Raw genomic sequence first — 25,767 nt, forward strand, 5'->3', positions numbered from 1 at the left:
GATGTTCACTAGGTGCTCATAAATGTTGGCTGCCATTATTATCACACCACTGCTGACACCACAACAGTCAGCCAGCATAGAGGAGGATCCTGTTTACAAAATGCTCTCACCTACAGGGTCTCAGAGAACCAGGGGGTGCTAGAGTTGGTGCCTATTGGCTCATAAGAGCCCATGGTTAAATTTGCAGGACTTTTGTCAGCCAGTTGTTAAACAGAACTACCTAAGAATATTATTTATTAAATTACATAAACTTATATTTAAATAAATTATATTGAAAACAATACTTAAAACTTATTGCTTCCTAATTTTTTTTTTTGCTGAGGAAGATTCACCCCGAGCTAACACCTGTTGCCAATCTTCCTCTTTTTGCTTGAGGAAGATAAGTCCTGAACTAACATCTGTGCCAATCTTCCTCTATGTTGTATCTGGATTGCCACCACAGCATGGCCACTGACGAGTGGTGTAGGTCTGCACCCGGGAACTGAACCCAGGCCACCAAAGCAGAGCATGCCAAACTTAACCACTAGCCCCCAGGGCTGGCCCCATTGCTTCCTGATTTTTAAATTATATTTTAGTATTTTCTATGCTCTTGAGGTTACTTCTGCCTTTTATCTTGGTATCAGGGAAATACTACATAATGGTGTGCGACAGCACCCCTCTTCCCAACCCTAGTCACTGACGTCATGTTGGTATCCTTAAATTGGCCACAGTGGGTGTATTTACACCATGGAAATTGGCAGACACTACAAATCAGGACTTGATTAACTGTTTTCTTGATTCTAGACTTAAGAAGTGCTGGACAAGATCACTTAATAACACAGATTAAACTTGAAATGGTGCTGTTATTTGTAGCCATTATTTTGTGAATAGCACAGAAAATTGAGGAAATATTCTTTCAATATTCAGAAACTATTATCCAATTAAGCAAAGAAGTCACTCATGTCATTGACAAACAAGTAAAGTTCCAACACACGTCTTCATGGTTTCATTTTCACCTTACTTGTTAATGTAAACAAAATTGTCAACCAAATTCTTGTTGGAACTACACTCATTTGTCAGCTGCATCCATAGGTTGGCTACTGATACAAGAGTTTGGAAAAATCAAGGAAAGTGTTCTATGAGAATCAATAGGCTCTATGGAATTTATAATAAAAAAGTATTATATATTTTATTATTTGTAAATTGTATGTTACAAGCCTTTATATCAGTAAAATTTATAATAAATTTGTGTGTGTGTGTGTATGTGTATATATACATTTGTTTTCCAGAGATCTGGCTGTTATCAGAATATCACTGCATAGAACCCTAAAGTAGGTTATTGTCTGTGTTTTCCAGATGAGGAACTGAGGAACAGAGAAGTTAAGTAACTTACTCAAGACCACACAGCTAATAAGTGGTAGAGCTAGATTTGAGCCCAGGTCTTCTTAGTGCCAAGATACCCACTCTTTCTCCCACCCTTCACTGCTCCCAGAACCAGATTCTTTCACTTCTACTGAGATCAGCTGCAGTAGGAGGGTTGATAGTGTAGCTTTGAATGGAACTTGAAAGGTACATGATACTTCAGTGGAGGTCAGACCCGGGCAGGGGTCCAGAGTAGAGGGCTGTGGGCAGCTGGGAGCAGCAAGAGGTCTCTGAACACCTAACAGTAATGGCAAAGGTCATAAGGACAAAACAGGAGGAGGGCACTGCAATTTTTGTCTTAGTTTCCTCATCTGTAAAATGGGGATCATGATATCCACTCCAACCCCTATCGACCTCATCCAGTGTCCTGCCACCCTGGGAATCTGCCCAGCCTGCCTGCTGGAAAGCACCACTTTATTCTCCCTTTGGGTGGTTCCATGCCCACTTCCCTCTCTGAATCCCTTTGGAGGAAAGCGAGGAATAGGGAGAAATGTGGCCTAATGGGAAGGCTAGTTAAAATTCACAACCAGCACTTGTATGGAGTTTTAGAGTTTGTAGGGCCCTTTCATAAACACTGACATCTCCCTGGTCCCTCACTCACTCCTGTGGGACAGGAAGGAAAGGTAATATTATCCCCACTTTCAAGGCCAGGAAAGGTCAGAGATCATACCTCCCCAACATCACAGAGCAGAGATGAGACTCAAATGCAGGCTCAACCCCCAATCCTCTCGTCCTTCCACTTCGCCGTGTGGCCTCTTGCTGTGTCTTGTAAGAATCAGCTTGTTGGTTTAATGCTCCCCACTTCAAAGCATCTATATTACAACTCTTTTAATAATGGCTCTGGGGCCGGCCCGGTGGCGTAGTGGTTAAGTTTGGTGCACTCCGCTTCGGTGGCCCGGGTTCGCAGGTTCGGATCCCAGGCATGGACTTACACCACTCATCAAGCCATGCTGTGGTGGCATCCAATATACAAAATAGAGGAAGATAGGCACGGATGTTAGCTCAGGGCCACTCTTCCTCACCAAAAAAAAAAATAATAATAATAATAATAATAATAACGGCTCTCCATAGTTTAATTTTTGCCACATTTAGTTCAGTGTCCTCGGGTTACCCTAGGGTGGCTTTGCAGTAGCCAATAAAGCAGCCAGCATGCATTTCTAGGGCTCCAGGCTCACAGTCTGATGCATGGAGCTGAGATGAAGGGCCCATAGGATACACTCGGAGGCTGGGGCATAAGCTAAGCTTTGGATGTGAGGAGCAGGAAACAGGGTCCACCCCTCAGAACACACCAAGAGGGTAAGGAAATCAGGAAAGATTTGTGTAAAAGCTTCTACAGCAAAGCAAAATATTTCAGAGCACATGTGGGCTGCTTGGGTTAGAATGTAAAGTAAAAGAGACAGGAGAGAAAATTGTAAAAGTAGTAAAGTTATAAGCATCTTAAAACACACACACACACTCACACTCACACACACACACACACACACACACACACACACACACCTGTTCATAAAAAGCCGGAGAGAATACACCAAATGTTAATCACGGTTGTGATTGGAGTGGAGAGTCTGTGGGCAACTTCTTTGTATGTTTCTGTATTTTCTTTGAGTTATTCCTTTTTATAATAGCAAAATGACCAACAATTTCACTTAAAAAATGTTTATGGGGTACCTTTGGTTCATCTCTTTCCCATATTCTTATCATAACCTCCAACTGGCCTACTCTCTCCTAACCATCCTCTCTCCTCTGCCAGGAGAATTTTCTTTCTAAAACAGAAACAGAATCATATTTCTCTACCAATTAAAAGTCTTCCATAAATTACTGTTAATTTTCTTAAGTGTGATAATGGTACTGTGGGTTGGTAGGAGACCGACCTTAATCTTGGGAGATGCATACTGAAGTGCTTAAAGTGTCAGGATGGCTACAATTTTCTTTCAAATTATACCAAAAATTTAAAAAATCATATATATGTATATATACACATACACGTGTCTGTGTCTGTGAGTGTATATATAATATAAATAAAATATATTTTTATAAATTTAAATATTTATAAAATATAAAAAGCATTATATATGTATATGTATGTATAACTCTTTTTATATAAATATAATTTTTTTTTATTTTTTTTAAGAGAGAACTAGGTAAAACTAATGTGGCCAAATGTTGAGTCTAGGAGGAGGGTGTAATGGTGGTGTCTATTGTATTCTTCTTCCAATTTCTTCAAATGTTTTGAAATCTTTTCATAATAAAAAATTTTAAGGAAAAAGCCTTCCACGGCTGTGACTGCCTATACAAACTCCTCAGTCTGCCCTAAACCCTTACAATCTCACCCTAATCTCACCCTATCTTGACAGTTGAATCTCTGCCAAGTCTCACCTCCACTCCATGACCCCAGGTTTTAGTGCGGAAGTTGTCTCCTTGTAAGTTCTACTTTAAAATGCACGCACATTTTATAGCAATTAATAAAATACAAATTAATATTTTAAGTATGAGGAATAACTTTTAGAAAGAAAAAACAATGTAACCAGATGAGAAATTAACTGTGTTAAGAATAAATTTATGGCACAGTACAGACCTTTGGATTAACTGTGTGTAAAAGGCATGACCTAAGGAAGTGAGAAAGCTGCACTGTTAGAATCTGGTGAAATAAAAGCTGGTGACATGCAGCTTTGCTTAGTGTTTCCTCACTGGCTAAGTTCAAGTCCCAGCCTTGTCATTTAATACCTGTGCGATCTAGGACAAATTACTTAACCTCTCTGAATCTCAACTGCCTTGTGTGTAAAAAAGTGACAATACTTTGTACGTCAGTGGGTGGCTGTGAGGATCAAATGACAGAATAGATGTGTAAGCATGCTGTATTCTAGAAAGTACCATATACATTTAAAGTATTATTAGTATCACTTTTATGAAAGCTTGACAAGCAGACCCCATCATATGATGAACATAAGAACAGCTCAAAGGATGATCAGGGCATAAAGGAATTTGGATTTTTGGAGTATCTTGCCCCAAAGATTCACTCTCCTTAACACTGTTTATAGAAATCAAAAGGCCCCTTCAGAGTTCTGGGTTCCTGGCTTTCATACGATTTCATTCCATTCTCACAGCTTGTTCTTTTTGGTTAAAATGCCAATCAGACCTGAGGACTACCTTCCATTTCTGAATTCTCAAGTTGGATTTAGGGGTGGGGAAATCCACTCATACTCATAGGGGAAACTCTCAAAACCAAAATAAACACAAAACCACACAAAAACGCCCTCTACAAGGCCTTTATTTGTGTTGAGATCACATCTCAGGGTGAGGTTTCTGGGTGGTACAGAGCCCTATTTCCTGGTAATCCACCCTGCAGAAGGCACTTCTACAGGCACGTTGTGTGTTACCCGGTACTGAGGGGCGGTCAGCCCCAGCGTGGCTTCCATCTACGTAAATACAGAGAAACACCATCCACCCACACCACCCCTACCTACCCACATCAGCGGGCCTTTCTGTGGTGAATTTACAACACACACCGGGATGGTATTCACTCTGCTGAGGCAGAGAGCTTACCCCTTGGGGGTGACAGGGATGGGAAAGGCTCCCCAGCAGAAATGGAGTTTCTGCTGGGCCTCGAAGGATGAGCAGGAAGTCCATGGGCAGAGAAAAAAAAGAGCAGCAGCTTCCTGGATGGGAACAGCACGAGCAGAGGAGGAGAGAGGCCAGAACATGTCTCTGTCGCCTTGTTGCCTACAGCTAGTGTTTTGGAGTGGGGAGAGGTGAATGAGGCCAGAATCAGGGCTAAGGCAGTATAAGAAAGACCTGAATGCCACACTGAGAACAGGTTCATTTATCCTCTGGGTGTCGCTTCCATCTATGTAAAATACACGGAGTCTCACTGTGGCCATCTCCCAGTAGACAGTGGGCCCTTGGAAGGCAGGTACCATATCACACTGACGTTTGTCAGTCTATCCCCTGGCATACAATAGTCCCTCAAGAAATGTTCACATCACTGAATTAAAATCTGCCTGCAATCTCTTTTGCCTTTTCCAGATGACATGAAAGGGCCTTTGCCATCCCTGCGTGCATTTGTCTTACTAAGGCATTCATTCATTCATTCACTCACTCACTCAACACTAAGTAACTCATGTGTCAGGCATTGTACCAGATACAAGCAGCAGAAGGTGATTCACAGTGATAAATGCTCTCAGCAGAAGTCTGTACAAAGGGCACTAGAAGCAGAGAGGCAGGTTAGCTCTCAGTTATGCTTTGGGAGGTGACAGGGATGAGAAAGGCTTCCCAGGAGAAACGGCATTTCTGCTGGGCCTGGAAGGATGAGCAGCAAGTCCACAGGTAGAGAAAGAAGAAAAGCAGCAGTTTCCTGGATGGGAACAGCATGAGCAGAGGAGGAGAGAGGCCAGAATATGTCTCTGTCGTCTTGTTGCCTAGAGCTAGTGTTTTGGAGTGGGGAAGGGTGGATAAGGCCAGGATCAGGGCTAAGGCAGCATAAGAGAGACCTGAATGCCACGCTGAGAACGCGCTCATTTATCCTACGGGTGACAGGATCTATCACAGATTTCTAGGCAACAGCATGCCACGATCTATTTTACCAAGACTGCTTATCATACATTAATTTGTCAATTCATCTGCTCTCTGCCACAAGGCTTGGGGCATGTTGTAAGCAGGGACAGAGCCTCATCGTCCCTAGCACAATGGCTGAACACAGGAGGAGAGGCTGTTCATGTCCAAAGGCAGGCCAGAGAGCTCCTCCATCACCTGCTCCTTCAAGCTGGAAGGTGAGTGTGGAGAACAGGTCATGGGTAGAGGCATGGAGACAACATGGTGGCTGTGCTCATGGGGCGGCAAGCCTAGCCTGACTCTCTTGGTGAGCAGTAACAGATACAAGAGTTGAGGAAAGCAGAGGCGGCTCATGGAGAATGAAAATCAGGACGAAAAATGTTTTTACATAAAATGAATTGTATATGGTGGGAAGCAACATGGAACCAAGAAGCCCCCTCGAAGCTATCAGCTGGACCTTCTGTATGTCCCCTCGAGCTGGCGGAAAGTTCCAGCCAGGGGGCACACGTACCCACATTCTGGCTCCAGGAAGTGTCTCCACAATCATGAGGTAATCCCACTGAATTCCAGCTGCTCATTGCTTTCTGAAGTTGCCCAGCTTCAGTGCCTGGGCCAAGGAGTCAGAGGCTCAGAGTCCACACAACTCTAAGGATACGAGGCCGAGGTGGGGGTTAACAGCATCCTCACCCTACATGCATCCTGGAGAAACCCAGACTGTCTCCAGGTTGTGGAAAATGTCCAGACTGAGCCCAGGAGCCAGACAAGATCCCCCATCAGCAGCCCCACCTAGCAACCAACCTCAGCTCTCTGCTGGGCAATTTAGAATGGCACTAGTCAGGTTCTTTTCCTAGTCTATTGCAGCCCAAAACACTGTAACAAGAGTTGTGTTTTCTTTTCCTCTGTAGTGGGAAAGGAAATAGCAATACCAGCTACTATCACGGAGCACTTATTCGGTATTCAGCACTTAATGCTGCTTCTCTCTCACCCCTACAACAACTCTGCCAGGCAGGTATTATTATTCGCATGGAAGCTGAAAAACTGAGATTCAGTCGTATCCTGGTACACGGTAGAGTGATCAAACCCTGACCTGACTAACTCCAAGCCAGCGCTCCCCCACCACCGCGAGCTGCCATGGAAGCAAACTAAACACCAGGAACCTGCCGTAGGCCTCAGGACCTGAGAGACTCCACGACTCCTCCTCCCTCTACCAGACCTGTTAGAGAAAAGACAAAGGAGCCCATTTTGAGGCAGGTCTTCTGGAGCCAACAAAGACACAGAAAACAACAAGTTAATTGTTGTTTTGATTGATTGCCAGGATGGAGACACAGGTGCAATCCAGGAGACCATTTCCTGCTTGGTGTATTACTGTGCTGAGGTTCAAAGGCCTGCCCAGGCCACACCCTCCTTGAAGACCCCAACTTTTACCACATGACACCTGAGTGAAACTCTGCAAGATGTCTTCTGTTGAAGGAATCCAAAATACTGTGGCAGTCGGCATAAGGAAGGGGGACCACGCTGAGGGAACTCACCGTAGGTCACTCCACAGGGCACAGTAAGAGCTGGGATGGGATCCACGCGTGGGAACTGAGCCCACGCCCTGCCACAGCTGCTGTGAGACCATAGGCGTGCCATGCCTTCTCTGGGCCAGTCCCCCAAGCCAGAATTTGGGTCTCATCTTGGACTCTGCTTTCCCAGTCATCTCCCACATCTTATCGGGCACCTAATCAATCCCCAGATCAACCTCCATCACAGGTCTTGAATCCGTCCCCTCCTCAAATTAGTTTGGCACTTGCCACATCTCGCTCAGATTATTGCACCAGTCTCCTAGCTGGGCCCCCAGCCTCCAGGCTGTCCCCCTTCTATCCATCCTCCCAGCCAGAGGGATCCTTCTGAAACACACGTCTGCTCATCTCACCTCCCTGCTCACCTGGCCCCCTGTATCCCTCAGGGTAAAGTTTGACCTCCTTGGTTTAGCTCCCATGCCCTTGTGTCTGCCTCCTGCTCTCCTCCTGGCTTCTTCTCCAGCCATTCAGCACATTTGTCCTTTGTCTGTACTTCCCTGAATACATTGTGCTATTTCAGGACTATGTACACAGCTAGCCTCTCTTCCTTAGAAGACCCTTCCCCTCTGATACCCTTGCCAGTCCTTCAAAACTGAACTCAAACATCACCTTTTCCAGGAGGCCCTCTCGGATTCCCCAGCCTGACTTAGATGCCCTCTCCTTTAGGCTTCCCAGCCCTCTTGTACCTCCCTCTATCACAGCACTTAGAGTTGTTATCTTTCTTTTCTGTCTCTTGCACTAAGTTCTCTGGAAAAGAGGAACTAAGCCCAGACAGGGCCTCAGTTGATTTTGTATCTGTAGAACACCCAGGCACATAGCACAGTGCTTGAAACACCACAGGAATTTCTGGAGAGAAAAATGAGCAGGTCTCCTCCCTGGTAAACAGGGCGCTCTGATCACGGGTTAGAGCATCTTGATGCTTTAGGTGTCTGTAACGGCTCATCAGTCTTTGCAATGGAGCTCAGTCACTACGGGAACCGATCTTACTTTGACCACGCTCTTGCTATATCAAGTCCTATGTGGTCACAGTGAACTTTCTTGACCCCGAATATCCGTTACCACAAACGATCAGCGGCCCCTGGAGGCAGTTTTATGGCCACGGTATGGGGCGGGTTGGGAGAGGGCAGCCAGCGGTCCCTGGTCAAGGGTTGCTGGACGCTGTGCTGCGCTGGGTCCGGAGAGCCAGCCAACCTCAGCGGTCCTCCTCTGAACACTTCTGTTTCTGCCTGCTCAGCAGTTTGCCCTTGGTTACTGAAAAGTTCAGTCTTGTGAAATGTGCTTGGTTTCAAGTTTCCTGTCATTGGTCTACTTATTCAAAAATTACACCCCACCTGCTCCCTGAAAGATAAGATACTTGTGGTCTGATTAAGAAGCTTCTTGCAGTCAGCCCCTATGTGAAGAAAACCTGATATGTGAAATGAAACTGAGGAAGTGGACACTTTCCGTGCCATCATTTCTTTCCCAGCAGCTCAGAGTTTTCAACTGTAAGACGAGGGAGGAGGGCCAAGTGGGCACTGACTCCTCCTGGCAGTGATATCGGGAAAGGCTGGGCCCACTCTTCCTAAACTGATTCTTTTCCCTTGCCCCCCTCACTGACCTTGAGATCGAAGTGAGCAATTTTCTTGGCGTGAAGGTAGTTCACCCCATCCAGGATCTGCTTAATGAAGCTGGTGGCCTCCTCCTCACTCAGCGACTCCTTCTGTGCCAGGAAGTCGAAGAGCTCCCCGCCGGACACTCTGCAAGACACCAGTGGGGAGGGCTCAGGCCCAGTGGGCCCTATGTGTCATGAGGCCAGGCCAATGGGTGCGGCTCCTGAAACTGCCCCCCAGGCACCCTGTGCGGCAGAGTCCCCTCGCCCACTTCTGGGGCTTTGTCCAGCCAGCACCAAGAATTGTCTTTGCCTCTGTTTGCTGTGTTCTTCCCTTTGGACCACAAGGGCAGGAATTATCCTTAGGGTGTCACCAGAAGGGCCGCCTCACACTCCAGGCCCGGGCCCCTGGTTGCCCTGGTGTTACCTGCTCCCACCTCCTCATATGACTGAGGTGGCAGAGGACAGAAACAAGTGCTGTGGGACGACAAAGACGGACATCTGCTGGGCCAGAAACTGGACACCTAGGTTCCAGTCCAGCCCTGCCACCGACCTCGGACAACTCATTTCCCCTCCCCAGGCAGGCCTCAGCTCCCTCACCTGCAAAATGAGCAGACTGAGCCACACGGCTCCTAAAGCCCCTGTCTTTGATTTTATAAAAGATGGCCTCTTTGAAGGCTCAAGAGAGGTAGGCATGATCCCTAATTTAAACATAAAGACCCATTAATTATATTCATCTCTAAAAACTCTAAAATACTATTTTTGTCCTCACACTCTGCACTCTTGTACTCTATGGTTGATGTGACAGGAATGGAGACCCACAGAGCAAAAAGAATCTCCCCTACAAATATTGGTTTACAGTTTTATCTGAATTAGGGATTTTGGGTTGCCAGATAAAACAGAAGATTTTTATTTGCTAAATCTAGCAATCCTACTGGGCGTTTGTCCTCTGACAGAGGCTGGGGTATCCAGCCAGCATGTGCTTCTCTGGGGCTGGGACAGAGCCAAGAGCCACCCCAGGAAAAGATCTTAGGAAGGGATTTGGGCCAGGAGTCCAGGAACTCAGGATCACTCAGAGAACTTGCTTAAAATACAGATTCCCAGGTCCCACCACAGACTCTGCCAAATTAGATTCTCCAGCAGCAAGGCCCTGGAACCTGTATTTTTACAATAACAACAACATAATAATAGTAATTAACATACCTTGGACACTTCTCTGTGTATAATGTGTACTGTATGCACATTATTTCATTTAATCATCACAATACCTTATAAGCTAAGTACTATTATTTTCCTTTTTCACAGTTGAAGAAACAAAGGCTCAGAGAGGTTAAATGACTTGCCCAAGGTCGCACAGCTAGTAAGTGGTAGAGGCAGGATTCAAACCCAGGCAGAATGACTCTCAACCACTCTGTCACACTGAGTGCCCTCAGATGATTCTTCTATGGCCAGAACAGCTTCTGTCTCAGTTTTGGGAAACACTCCTTGCCACCTAGTCCATCCTAAATAAAGAGCATCAAAATCTTCTTTTCTCCTCTCTTTAAAAATGTCCAGAAGCATACCCAGACCCACTAATCAATCTTAGCATCATGAAAAATAGAACAACTAGACACGAGGTGGAACAAGAAGTACAGAGCAACACCTATGAAGTATCACAACCTAAAAAATTGAAACTAAATCTGCTTGAGCCTCTTGTTCAGCGCTATCCAACAGAACTTTCTGCAGTAACGGAATTCTCTATATACGATGTCTAATACAGCAGCCACAGTCAGATGTGGCTACCGGGCATTTGAAATAGGGCGAGTGCAACTGAGGAACCGAATTTTAAATTTCATTTTATTTTAACTAAAAAACTGAAGGGGTGTGAAATATTTTCCACTAAATACAACTTTATTGTTCTGGTAGGATTGCATTTTACTTTAAACCATTGCATGGCACATGAGTTGAGATGTGCTGTAAGTGCAAAATACACACTGGGTTTTGAAGACTTAATGTGAAAGAAAGAATGTAAAATATCTCATTAGTGATTTTATATTGATTACATGTTAAAATGATAATATTTTGTATATACTGGGTTAAATAAAAAATATTATTAAAATTAATTCACCTATTTCTTTTTACTTCTTATTTAATGTGGCTACTAGAAAATCTAAAAGTGTGTATGTGGTTCGTATTATATTTCTATTGAACAGTGCCAATAGGAAGGGTATCTTAGATACTAGTAGTATCTAACTACTAGTTTACAGGAATTACAGGACATAGAGGATGAGTTCAATAATACCGTGAGGAAGGAATACACCAAATCCAGACTGTGAGACAATCACAGGACAAATGACCTAGTTTTTCCAAAAATCAATGGCATCAATAAAGAGCGGGAAGGAGAATTACTTTAGAATAAAAGAGCCATAAGAGACAAAAGAACCAAGTGCAGTATGTGGACCTCAATTGGATGCCAATTCAAATGAAATAACTGTAAAGAGCTATCTTTGGGCCCATCGGGAATATCACCGTGGACTGGAGAGTGGACAGCCGAGGCCTGGCTGGATAATTTCTTAGGAGTAATAAGCACATCATGGCCACAGTTTTAAAACGTCTCGTCAGTTTGAGATACATACTAAAGTATTTACACGTAAAATGACATGATGTCTGAGATTTGCTTTAAAATATTCCAGCAAACAAGCAAACAGTTGGAGTTAGGGGGGAATAGGAGTTTTATATAAAACAAGATGGGCAAAATGTTGATAACTTGAAGTTGGGTGATGGGCACATGAGGGTTCCTTACATTATTCTCTCTACTTTTGTATGTGTTTGAAATCCTCCACAACAAGAAGTTAATAGCAAACTTCCCGAGGAGGAGGCTCCTCATTGGAGAATGAGTCACCCTCTCACATAATGACCACCATCAGATGGAAGTTCTTCTGTAACAGATGAGGAAACCGAGGGCCACAGGAGGGGAAGCAGCCATGCAAGTTCTCCCAGCAAGGGAGTGCGTGGTAAAGACCAGCTCGCAGTCCATACTGTCTCCTCATACTAATGTGTGACTGGGTACAAGTTGCCCTAACTCTCTCAGCCATGTCTCTCAGACATTGGGGGTAACAGAATGTTTACATGCTAGGCTTGTTCTGAAGAGCAAATGAGCCAGTGCACCGAGCAGGGCACTCAGCACAGTGACTGGCACACGACAGCACTCCATCAGTGGGGGCCTCTGCTGTGGTGTTACTATTTGCTTGTTACATGTGGCTAGCACGGGCTGAGGTGGTGGGGAAGGTGCTGGGGATGTGGTGAGACTCGAGCAGGGCCAGGATGGAGGAAGCGGGGAAGGAAGACAGGTGAGACAGGCAGGGAAACAGCGCAAGCGAAGGCACAAAGATGGGGACAAGCGTGGGGCACGTATGTGGCATTAAGTCCCTGTGCACAGGCCGGCCTTGGAGGTGAGGTGAAGACTGGCTGGAATGCTGGTTCTGCCACTTACTAGCAAGTCACTCTCCACCTCAGTCTTTTCTCCTCTGTCCAATGGGTTAAAAATATCACCCTGAAGTAGATGGAGGAATGTCAGAAGTATGTGTTCCTGCTGGGATGTGAGCTTCTTGAGGGCAGGAACTCTAACTAGGTGCTCATCTTTACGTCATGTGTTCAGCAGATAATAGATGCTGAGTAAATATTTAGAGACAGAGAGAGAAGAGAAAAGAGGGAGGGGGAAAGTGAAAGGGTGTAGAGAGAGTGAGATAAGATGGCACATGAGGGGGTTGGCCCAGTGGCGTTGTGGTTAAGTTTGCATGCTCCGCTTCAGTGGCCCGGGGTTCATGAATTTGGATCCTGGGCATGGACCCACGCACTGCTTATCAAGCCATGGTGTGGCAGGTGTCCTACATATAAAGTAGAGGGAGAGTATTCTATATCATATAGAAGCGAAGCCGTGGCTTTTGCAAGAGACCTGTTTGGAGCCCTTTGAAAATTTTCAAATCCACGGTGCCCTCTCTGAAACACACAGGACCCAGCCCCCTTGTTTTTTATACTCCAAGCCCCTGCTGGGTCATGTGAGGCTATGACCTCGGGCACATCCTACCATTCCTACCTTAAATAGAATGCCACACAAATGTAAAGAATATCGTGATATTGTGGATGTGTCCCGTTACCCGAAGTCACTGATGGCAGGCCCAGGCTGGGTGAGGACTTTGGGGGACAGTAATCAGTCATTCTGTTTGAAGGTGTGATCTGGGCAGGAGACCAGGTGAGACATGGTCTCCTTTGGATGAAGAGGGGAACAGCCATGGTGGTCCTTAGAATCTCCCCTAGAGACTCAGAAAGGTGGGAGGCTCATGAGCCTGCTGAGGGAACTGTCCAAGCCCTGGAGACCCGGGCTGGGGACAGTCAGATCAATTCTCGGGCACCTCGTCTCAAGGCTATCAAGGAGCCCAGATTTCCCCCATAATGTAGTTTCTCTCAAGGGCTTCTCAGTCCCCAAGACTTCTGCCTGGAGCCAGTCCCCCTCTCCTCCCAAGCTTCGCTCCTCTCACATCCCAAACCTCTTTAGCTTAAAGATGAAAAGCAAAACCTAATAGCCGGGCCTCCTCTGCTCTCCTCCCAGAGTCCCCAGGATCAGACCTCTTCTGGCTGATCTCACCTTTGCCTCCTTCCTCCCTGTGGGTTGGCCTGCCTGCTAGAAATGCTTTTCAGAAGTCTTTCGGGAATGCGTGCTCCCACGACCTGCGTAGGCAGCGATTCAGGAAGGATCCTGCCGGAGCTGCTGGGGGCCAGGAGGCTGGACTCGTTTCAGGGAGCTGGGAAGCACTGCCACCACCCTGGAGTGCTCTGCCAGGCCAGTCTCCGGTATGCAACTGGCGGAGTATCGCTTTCCACTAGCTTGGAGTCAAGGAGGCCCCAGAATGGTCAAGGGCCTGGGATGGGAGGCCTGCCCAACCCTCCCAGGGCAGACGTACATTTTTCAGAGCAAGCTCCACATGTGACATGAGTTAATCTATTGAGATTTTGAAAATATCCTTTACACCATACAGAAGTCAACTTATACAGACAACTAAATCCTTCCCAACCCTGCCTCAACAGTCTTAACCAGAGGAGGTCCTGGACGGGGTAGTAACAGCCGAAAGGGACTTAAATCAGGGCTGGCGTGTCCTCCAAGTACTGGCCACTTTAGCAGAAAGCAGTAGGAAGCCCTGCACCAGACAACAGTTGCTGTTGAGAGGGGTAGTGAGGTAGATCCATCCATGAAACCTGCACATTTCAACTGAGCAGGTAGACAGTAATACCCAGGTTTAAATATTGGGCAAACCCACTAACCTATTACGACACAGTGAGGACCAAGAGGCCAAAAGCTCCTGATCAGCCCAACAGGGGTCACCAAGTCCAAACACAAAAGCCCATGAAAAGCCCTTCTCTCCCGCAAGGTCCTCTCTCTCAGATGCTGGTCACGCGTGGTTTAGGCACTGTCTTAGCAATCCCTAGCACTCCACAGTCAGGCACCCTGAGACAATGAGACAGCTTGAAAATAAAAGAGGAGACAGAGAAACTACGAACAGACAGAACTCAACAAACATAGCAGCTCAAGGGAGACACAGGAGCACCAGTGCGAATACTGACGTTATGAGTGGTGACAGCTCACAAGAAGAGGGCACATAACTGTTGGTTGACTGTGAGCCCTGCTGGGAGAAACAGGGACATCTCAAGAGCATCCCAGAACTCCTGGGGTTCTACAAACAGGGAGAAGCAGATAATTTCCCCAACAATTACAGAAATGCCAATTAAAATGACAACAAAGTACCATTTTATAACTATAAAGGTCAATAAATCATGAACCCTGTTTTAAAACAAATGACTCCAGTGGGAGACGGCCCCGTGGCCTAGTGGTTCAGTTCAGCATGCTCTGCTTTGGCGGCCTGGGTTCAGTTCCCCAGGAGCGGACTTATACCACTTGGCCACAGCCACGCTGTGGTGGTGACCCACACACAAAATAGAGGAAGATTGGCACAGATGTTAGTTCAGCACGAATCTCCCTCAAGCAAAAAGAGGAAGATTGTCAACAGATGTTAGCTCAGGGTGAATCTTCCTCAGAAAAACAAACAAAAAACCCAAACGACCCCAGGCTGGCAAGGCTATAGGCAAATAGGAACGATCCTATGTTGCAGGTGGTGCTGGGTAACCAACACTGTCCTCTTAAAGTGAGGCTATCAAGAGCCCTAAAAATGTCAGCCTAATCACCCATTCCTGAGGATATATCTAAAAAAGCTAGTTTAAAAGAAAAGGGGAAACTTATGGGAAGAAAGTTGTTTTATGGCAGTAAAATTTTTAAGGGTTAAAAGCTGGAAAATAAAAACCAAATGTCCAACAACAGGGAGAGACGGGTAATTCAACGCAACACGATACAGTCAGTTAAAAGGAAGAAAGCTATTTATGGAATTATGTTAAATAGGGGAAAAAGTAGGGCCGGCTCCGTGGCTTAGCGGTTAAGTGCGCGCGCTCTGATGCTGGCGGCCCGGGTTCGGATCCCGGGAGCGCCCCGAGGCACCACTTCTCCGTCCAACGTGAGGCCGAGTCCCACGTACAGCAACTAGAAGGATGTGAACCTATGACATACAACTATCTACTGGGGCTTTGGGGGGAAAAAACTGAATAAATAAAAAATCTTTAGGGGAAAAAGTAGAGGAGGAAACTGTACAAGTATAATGGTTGTATACAAATAGATAAAGACTGAGAGGAACCACAGGAAAACATAAATAGCTCTGTTTGGGTGGTAGGATTACAAATAATTTCTTTTCAGTTGCTGTGAAGTTTTTTTTTTGATAACAGACTTTTAAAGAACTGGCCTGGCCTTCCCAGCAAAGGTGGGCTTGTCACTCTGCTGGGAACCAGTGTGCCAACTGCTGACCCCTAGCCTTGGGACATGTCACACTTCAGGCTGTCTACACGGCTGGCTACATCTGTGGGAACCCACCAGGCTTGTCTGACAGGCAGGTGCATACACCAACTGGTCCAACTGGCTGAGAGTCCCTGGGAGAAACATAGAGGACACTGTGAGTTAGAGACGGGGAGAGCACGGGCGATTCTACGCATTTCAACATTGAAATGGATAATTTAAGAATCAAATCCAAGGGGCCGGCCCCGTGGCTTAGCGGTTAAGTGCATGTGCGCCGCTGCTGGCGGCCCGGGTTCGGATCCCAGGCGCACACCAACGCACCGCTTCTCCGGCCATGCTGACGCCAAGTCCCACATACAGCAACTAGAAGGATGTGCAGCTATGATGTACAACTATCTACTGGGGCTTTGAGGGAAAAAATAAGTAAACAAATAAAAATTATAACAACAACAAAAAAAAGAATCAAATCCAAGAATATGCAAATACCCATCGGCCACACAAATCTATATCGTGGCAACATCAGAGCATAGTTCTCAAATTAGAATGGTCTCAAATGTCAGGTGGTCCACCCAACCTGCCGGCAGGTTAAGGGTGGCTGCCTGGTTTACAGGTGAGATCTGAAGCTCAGAGGGGTGAGGTGACTTGCCCAAGGTCACAAAGTCAGAGATTGCTGAGACAAATGCCACCACTCCTCTGCTAACTGGAGGAGGCATACATGCCTATGAGGCTCAGGACATTCCCAACACAGGTGCTTGACTGGACACAGCCACTGTGACTTGTGCCACAGCCCAACTCAAACTCTATTGTCTGCCAGAGCCCCACCTCCCCATTCCATGATGACACTTCCAGGAGGGACACCAGGTGGCCAACCAATCCCTGGGTCTTGGTGTCCTATCCAAATTCCATCAGACTGTGAAGTCTTCCCCAGGGAGGCCAGCATAAGGCCATCCCACCTCATGCTCATAGCTGTCTGCACAAGCAGTGTGGACTCAAGTCGTGGCCCCACCACTTCCTGGCTATAGGATCTTGTAAGTGACCTAGTCTCTCAGTGTTCTTGTCTGTAAAATGGGGATAATGAGAGTCTCTGTGTGATAGGATTGTTATGAGGATTAAATAAGGTAATAGAAGTACTCCGCACAGTGAATACAAAGTAACCTCTCCACATTAGTCGGACACTTCCCTCAACACAGTTTCTGTGAGGACCCAACAAGATGACAAACGTGAAGCACCTGGCAAATGGTTGGCTTATAGTAGAGCTCTCTAAATCATAGTTATTACCATAATAATAAAGGCATCAAACACAGCACAAACGCAGGGGATTGTTCCCAGGAAAGGGCTGGAGAAGGGCTTCCCAGAGCCCAGAGGATGTTTGTTCTTCCCTCCCTCATTGAACAGACCCCTCTCTGACAGCCTCCCCTGCACCCCATCCCATCCTCTGCCCCTTCTCATCCTCCCACATGCTGGCCAGCCAGGAAGTGACCCCAGTGTTAGCCATTTCTTCTCTTTGATCTCCAGGGTCCAATGAAAGCCAGACCTAGACCCTCACCCTCAGTCCCTGCTGCTCAGCAAGCCCACCTTTGGCCCAGGAGGATGCGGGTAACTGAGGGAAACCACCCTCCACTGACTTTATCTCCTCTGGACCAAGCTTAGGTCTGGTTACCCTGCCCGCCCCTGCTGCCCGCTACGGGTCCCTCACCCCACTCACAGCTCAAGGATGAGCACCACATCCGTGCGGTTCTCGAAGACGTCGTGCAGTGTGATGACGTTGGGGTGCAGCACCTGCCGCAGGATGCTCACCTCCCGCTCAATCTCCTCCCGGCACACGCCCCGCCGGCTGGCCCGGCTCTGCCGCTTCTTGATGAACTTGGCTGCGTACTCCAGCCCCGTGCTCTTCTCTCGGCATTTCTTCACGATGGCAAACTGGCCGCTGTGGGGACACAGACCCACACAATTAGGGTGTCCCTGTGGCCAGTGGGGAAGTGACCTGGCTGTCAGCCCCCAGGCCGCACTAATTCACAGTCATTCTGCCAGGACAGGACAAAACATGCCTCCAGCCAGCATCGCCACCTGGCTGTCAACCAGCGACTGAGATGGGGCAGGTACTGGGCTTCCCTTCTGTTCTTACGAATCCTTTGCCTTTTACTGGGAAGGAAGGTGAGTGCTGTCACTCCCAGCGTACAGATGTGAACACTGAGGCCCTGAGAGGTGACTGATTTGATCAGGATGACATAGCCTCATCGTTCCAAAGCGTCCGCTAGAACCCAAGTCTAGTATCCACCAGAAAAAATCACAATGTCCAGAGGCTTTATACTATTTAATGAAAAGATTAAAAAAGAAAAACAAAAAAGATCAGCACAGTCAAAATACTAACAGTAACAATCATCCCTTTGGGTCTCCCTTATCTGGAAGCAAGTACAAATTCATCTATTTGGAATTGTGAGGGGACAAAACACCTACATATTCTCATGTTTGCAGCTTTGCTCCCACCTCGTCCCAACAAATGAAATCTCAATTACCTGAAATGAGCCAAGCAGCTAGACAATAGAGGGACAGAACAAATATGATGAGGATGCACTTCACGTAAAGACAAGGCCAGAGGCTGCGCCAGCGGGGTCGGTGAGGATCCTGGCAGGGGTGGGGGTGAGAGGGAGGCAGCCTTACACTGTTAATGACACAGTGGGAGTTCGTCACGGTGAGAGGGCTGATATGACCACAGAGTTGTAAAATGTTAGGAAACTGAGGCACAGGAGAGGTCAACTGAGTCGCCTGAAGTCATCAGAGAGTTAACAGCAAAGCCAGGCCCCAGAGCTGGGGGCCCAGCCCACAGTACACAAACCCGCTAAGACAGTTACAGGAGTCAAGACTATGCTTAGTGCCCTTCCAGGCTGGCCTGGCAATCCTTCACTCCAGGGACCTACACAGCAATCATGAAATAGTGTCAGTGCCAGAGTAGCAGGTGGCCCTGAGCCAGCTTCCCTGAGTGCTGCAAGGGCAGCAGACCCCACAGGGAAGGGCAGCTGACCCCACAGAGAAGGGCAGCAGACCCCACAGGGAAGGACAGCTGACCCCACAGGGAAGGGCAGCAGCCTTCTGCTTCACCTGAGAAGAGCTGAGAAAGCTCTAATTCCCAGGAGACTGCCCAGTGGCTGCCCCTCCTGGGAGTGCTCCCACCCCCTTCCACCATTGCCCCATGTTTTCTTGCCACCCACAATACCCACTGCTTGGGATAGAACTTGGAAAGCGATAAGGTTCAGTTTAATGGCTTAACAAGGCGCCACCAGTCTCCACACTTAGGATGTACTCTCTTAGTGACTCTGGGCTAAGAGTTACACACAATGAAATGCTCTGGATATTTGCCTTAACCTCAGAAAATAGCATTGCATAGGAACCTCTCCATTACTAGAATAATCCTAAGTGAGACAGCCTTCAAAATAAACTTTAAAAAAAAAGGGGGGGGGGGCCAGCCCGGTGGTGTAGTGGTTAAGTGAGCGCGCTCTGCTGCGGCGGCCCAGGGTTCACAGGTTCGGATCCCGGGCGTGCACTGACGCACCGCTTGGCAAGCCATGCTGTGGCGGTGTCCCATATAAAGTGGAGGAAGATGGGCACAGATGTTGGCGCAGGGCCAGTCTTCCTCAGCAAAGAGAGGAGGACTGGTATCGGACGTTAGCTCAGGGCTGATCTTCCTCACACACACACAAAAAAGTCAAGTAGAGCAAGCAAGGAATGAATATGCCAAAACTTAAATAGCATTCTATGGCAACACCTAGAGATATCACCAAACACACATTCGGGTATCTCTCCACCCCCTCATCTTCCATTCACTCGATGCTGCCTGAGCGCCTACTCTGTGCCAGGCTCTGTGCTGGGCATGAAGTGGCAGGGAGCAAAGGAGAGACAACAGATACACATGGAGCTCCTGGGAGGGAGAGGGCCCTGGGGGCTGGGTTGGGCTGGGAAGGCTTTGTGGAGACAAACTTATATCACATGGTCTACTAACTCTAAAGTTGCAGCTATTTATGCCCCAAATATTAGCTCTGGGCTGTCCACACACTAGGGGCTGACACAGGTGGAGTGAAGCCAGGCCTCCCAAAGCCAGAGTGAACACATTCAGTGAGATCTCTCACACAGCTGGTCACTTCGAGCCACTTTGGGCCTCAGGGACATCGGGTCCCTTAGTGGGTGCCAGAAAATACTTGACAGAGCTTCCAGTCCCAGATGGCTATGAGACTCAGCGTCAGGATGACCATGTTCCCCTCCTCTTTCTCTATCACCTCAAAGAGCAAGAGGCTGCATCAGCAGCCCTGAGGACAGACAGGGCTCGCTCTTTCTAGTTGACCAACGTGGAAACCAAAGCTGAAGGTTTTTAAGCGATTTATTGAAGCCTACAGAGCAGAGGTGGAGGTGCAGGGTTTTTATAAAGCAGAGCTAAATATTTCAGGTCACCTTGACATAGCTTCCCCTTTTCTTATGAGGGAAATGGAGGCATTTTTGTATACCACATGCCTGAAAAATTCCTGAGACTCTCAAAAAGCAAATGAGTGTTTGCTTTTCTGGTTGAGTTTTCTCTTTATGAGAGCAGCTGTGGCAATGAGAGGCGACTGGGGGTCGGGCCTAACGTGCAGACGTCTTCCTCCCGCCAAAAGGAGGTATTTTGAGAGTGGGTGATTAACATGGAGCCAAATACCAAGCAACACCGCTCATCTCCCCTCACTTCATGGGGAAGGGGTCCTCCACTCATCCTGCCCTGGGAGCCTCAAGGAGAGCCAAGGCCACCTGCTGGTTTTCCCTTCTCCTTGGGCCATTAATTGAGAAGAGTAGAGAAGATGCTCCACTAGGGCCGGTCCCTGGGCCGGGAAGCTTTGGGCATCAAGAGCAGCCTTCAAAGTCAGACAGACCTGGCCTTGGGAAACTTCTGCTGTCACTGGAAGTTCGACCTGGGGTAAGTGGCTACCTACTCGGAGCATCAGTTTCCTCCTCTGTAAAATGGGAATCATGATCCCCTACTAGGGAATTGTGAAGACTGGAAATATCTGTAACGTTGGCCCACAGCACTACTAAATGGTAGCTATTATGACTGTTATTAGTTTATTGCTCATGTGAAGGCCAAGCAAGAAGCACCAGACACAGAAGTCACTGATTTAAATGGTCTGCAATGTGTGGCTAGGGAATCAGTGTGATTCCCTCCCTCCCCCCTGATGATTTCAGTGCCCAGCCAGATATGGGAATATCTTTGTTCTAAGCAATTAACCTAGTCTTCATCCTTAGAGTAGTGGTTCTCAACTCTGGCTGCACACTGGAATCACCTGGGGAATTTTAAAACTACTGGTGCCTGGGTCCCATCTCTAGAGATTCTGATCTCCTGGGTCTGGGCTGCAGCCTGGGAACTGAGATATTTGAAAGCTTCCTGTGGGGCTGGCCAGGTAGCATGGTGTTAAGTTCACATGCTCTGCTTCGGTGGCCCGGGGTTCTGATCCCGGGCGTGGACCTACATGGCTCATCAGGCCATGCTGTGGTGGCGTCCCACGTGCAAAATAAAGGAGGTTAGGCACGGGTGTTAGCTCAAGGCCAATCTTCCTCAGCAAAAAGAGGAGGATTGGCAACAGACGTTAGCTCAGGGCCAATCTTCCTCACCAAAAAAAAAAAAAAAAATGCTTCCCAGGTGACTCTGATGTGCAGCCAGGGCTGAGACACACCGACTTATAACAGTCCTCTGATCATCTCCATTTTACAGATAAAGAAACTACATTGCTATTACTCCTATTATTCCTTGTCCTTTTCAGTATTAATATATTACCCTCCCCGTTAGTTCTTTGATCTATTTGAGGGAGAAAAGGAGGGGAGATAGGGAGTAGAGGGGGTGTTGTCTCTCCCACCAGAACAGTTTTTGCTTGAGTGGTCTGCAATCTAACTGCCCCAATATTCATTCGCAAATCAAGATTACCCTGGGGGCCGGTCTGGTGGCGCAGGCCGTTAAGTGCTCGTGCTCTGCTGTGGTGGCCTGGGGTTCACGCACTGACACACCGCTTGTTAAGCCATGCTGTGGTGGCGCCCCATATAAAGTAGAGGAAGATGGGCACGGATGTTAGCCCAGGGCCAGTCTTCCTCAGCAAAAAAAAAGAAAAAAAAAAAAAAAGAGGAGGATTGGCATTGGATGTTAGCTCAGGGCTTGTCCTCCTCACAAAAAACAAAAAAGATTACCCTGGACATTAGGGAATAACAGGAGTGGAAGTTTGCAGTTGGGCACCCCCTGCTCACTGTACCCACAGCAGATGCACAAAAGCCAGACCTGAGATGGCTCTATTATGCCCATCAGAAGGCAACAGCAGACTCGTGGGCAGGTGAAAGCAGTGACGGTGACAGGCCCTTGTCTGCCCATCAGGAAGGCTCTGAAGCCAGAAGTTCAGGCCCCATGGTGCAGAAGTCACTCAGCTAGGTTAGGGGGGCGAGGGGTAGACAGTGAGAGCCCCTCTTGATTAGAACAGAGCTACCCAGGGTATCACCCAGGGAGAGAGCAGGGGGAGCCATCCAACCTATAATGGAGGTCATTGCCAACATGAAGTCAAAAATATGGGACTGCTGAAACATTGATGCACATACGCAAAGCATGCATATTCCAATACCCTCCCACAGCAACAGTCAATATCTAACCCATGGTCTAATGCAGCAAAGGGCTGGTAGTCAGGAGGCCCGATTCCTGGGCCTGACCTGCCGTCAAAGATTCGAGGGCTTGGACAAGGAACCGCCTTCTCAGTTCGTGTTTTTCCACCTGCCACCTGAGGTCTCACCTCAGAAAGCTTCATGTCAGGAATCTCTAAAGAGCCTGCGACAACTCTGAACAGACATGAAGGCTTTCCCTTCACTTTCCAAATTCCTACCTCTGGGCTGGTGTCTGGAGACTTGGGTTCTAGTCAGGGCCCTACCACTAACTGGCCATGACCCTGACAGCCTGTTCAACTCCCTGGGCCCCAGTTTCCTCTCTGGTCAAACAGGGATGAGAGAACCTGGCCTGCTCACCTTGCAGGGCTGTGAGGAAATCATGAGATAATGCCTGAGAAAGGACTTTACCACCCAGCGCTGTGGAAAGGCATGATGTGTGCGCATGAACTCTGTGCCTGAGGCTGCCTTGCAAAAGTCACGTAGGAGGGTTTAGTGAGGGACACTAAATCCACAAGACACAGAAACTACATTCCCTGCTTCTGCCAGCACGCTCTCCTGCCATTACGTTGGGAACACACCCCTGCTCCCAGACAGGGGGCTCTGCTCCTCACTCACTCAGCACCCCAACAGGACAGAGCAGGAAGCGTAGAGATCAGTGCCACAGATGGGCCACGTTCCAGAACTCGTCAGGGCCCAGGGTGGCACCCCATGAGGGTCTCCTGTTGTCTGCTCATGAATAAGATGAAAAAGAGTAAACCTAGAACAGCTTCTCAGAGCTCAAAAATGGTGTTGGTGTCTCCAACACCAGCTCCTAAGCTTCATGGAAGAGCCTGACACAATCACCCCCAAATTCTTCACTGCTAAAGAAGAATAGCCCAGACATGACCCAAATCTCACATCATGGGATGGATTTTGTACAGCAATGTGGACATTACAACACTGACATCCAGCTTGTCTCTTCACAAGCTAATTTTATATTTATTCTCTCTTTTAATAGTTGCAGGTATCATTCTTAGTTCCATTTTACAGATCAGAAAACTGAGGCTTAGGGAGGTGAAGTGACTTGGTAGTTGGGCCAGGTAGCAGACCCTGATAGCAGGGCTAGAACATAAAGCCATGTCTATTAACTCCAGCTTCAGTGAGACTCTCCAGGTAACTAGCCAGCAGTGGTGTACCAAGCGGTGAGGAGAGGGGCCCACCCCAGAAGGGAGGAGCATTTTATCACTGATATTGTTTAGAATTGCCAGTGCATGGTGATAATAAAAAGTAGACTGATTTTTATTTGATTTTATCATCGGTTTTGAAATCTCAAAAGACAATGCACCCCTCATGGCCTGCACTGAGGCAGACCACTCCCACTGCCCACCCATCCCCACCTTCATGATAAGTGATGGCCAACCAGACTTGTTCTGGCAACCCCGGGGGCCAGTTGTCAAAGGTGTTTTTAAGCTCTATGAATAGAGTGGGTCTAATTCATTCCCTTTCTCGGTCAACTCTAAAGTGTCCACGAATTTGGTAACTTGCCCCAAAGTCATTAGTTTATCAAGGTGGAGACGCGGCAGAGCTGCACAGAATGCAAACCTAGGGACGAGATGCCATGTGAGAGGAGAGGTATCGAATGGGAAGTGTTCCACGTCAGAGGGACGTGGAGACGAGGTTCCTCCTCCTGCTTCCCCCAAGCAGTCATAGTTCCTCTTCCCACACCGGAGAACAATGAGCCATGATTCCTCTGGAATTACCCTGCAAGTTTTCAGGGCCACAGGTCAGGGATAATGCTTAGAAGCTTAGAAGTTCCAGTTATGGCCACCCCAGGTGCAGGTCAGCAGGTGGGGGAATGGGACCTTCAGCTAACATGTCTCAAAGGCATGAGCAGGAGTGGCTCAAATCTATAGCAGGAACCAGGTCAGCCTGATCCCAGAGGACCCACACCCCAGTCCGACAGCAACAGCCTGTCTGGGGATGGTGTCACTGAGCCCCTCCTCACTCCTCTGCCTGGCCAGGCTTGACCATGGGGCCTCTGTGGCTGACCCTATCCCTTATCACCCTCCTCTTCCCAACACATCCAGCCTCTAGCCAGGCAACTCCTAATTCCCATGAACAAGAGCCTTGCCCTCATTGCCTTACCAGTCAACCTGTTTCTGATCTCCTGTACCCAAGTCTAGGATTTAGGGACAAAAGACCCAGCTCTATTTCCAGCTCTGCTACCTTTAGCAAATCACATAACTCTGAGCCTCAGTTTCCTTGTATGTAACACAGAATAAGAATATCCCAATCTCAACAGATTGTAATGAGAAAGAAAGCAGACAAGAATGTGAAAGCACTACGTAAACTATAATTTCTCCATAAATGTGAATTATTCTTTCTTTCCATCCACTGGATCACCACATTTGGATCCTGGTCTCCATTTTCCAACCCCAGGGTGTTCTTGAACCTGATTCAGCCCCAGTGAACCCAATCCTCAGATCCCAGCTTAAAAACAGATAGTTCTGGGAAGGACTGTGGCAGCTGAAAAGCAAGGTCCCCAGGTGGTGCCAGGATCCAGGACGGCAGAAAACACTTTGCGGCACAGTTACCTGAGGTCAGGGTAAACAAGGGACCAGACAACCAGGAGGCCAAAATAGGATGAAAAAATATAAAGTTCCCAGAAGTCAGAGAACAAAGCAGGTCAGGATTACAGACCAGAGAGATGAGGGTAAGGAGCAAAAATTTACCAAAAGCCAGGGGGGTAGCACGTTGGGAACCAGGTGGGCAAGCAAGGAGTGAGAGGCCCGTGGGAGCAGCAGCCAAGTCAGCACGTGGCGGGTGGAGATTTGGGAGCAGACAGAAACATCAGCACAAGACCTGCAAACACAAGAGCACCCAGAGCCGTTCAAGTGGCCTTTTCTCCTAGCTAGTGAGCCAAACCCACTGTCTAATGAACCTGTTTCTCCTCTCTGTGTTGTCAATGTCTTTCCAGTCTTTTGACAATGGGTTTTAAATTTATTAGAGGTGTAGAACCCTCTCTCAAAAAAATCTTGCACAGAAGCCCAATATGTAAAACAGATAAAAAGCAGTGCATCTTTTTGGGAGAGGCACTCAGAGCCCCCTACTCACCACCCCCACCTCCACGATGCCTAAAGGGACTTCATGGAACCCCAAAA

The 25,767-nt window shown here is 47.7% G+C and overlaps 1 protein-coding gene across 2 annotated transcripts in view; it reads right to left on the reverse strand.

Annotated features, from left to right (window-relative positions):
• The window catches only part of DAPK2 (death associated protein kinase 2), a 113,555-nt gene that overhangs the window by 37,022 nt on the left and 50,766 nt on the right, over nt 1–25,767 (reverse strand). For both annotated transcript variants that reach the window (XM_004421672.3, XM_087429130.1), the window contains 2 exons: nt 17,676–17,897; nt 9,109–9,247 (listed from right to left, as the gene is read on the reverse strand). In XM_004421672.3, the coding sequence (XP_004421729.1) occupies nt 9,109–9,247; nt 17,676–17,897 (361 nt within the window). The remainder of the gene's footprint in view (nt 1–9,108; nt 9,248–17,675; nt 17,898–25,767) is intronic.

This window comes from Ceratotherium simum, chromosome 3, assembly GCF_057802395.1.
Source record: "Ceratotherium simum simum isolate JZ-2026a chromosome 3, ASM5780239v1, whole genome shotgun sequence".
Classification (NCBI taxonomy): Eukaryota; Metazoa; Chordata; class Mammalia; order Perissodactyla; family Rhinocerotidae; genus Ceratotherium; species Ceratotherium simum.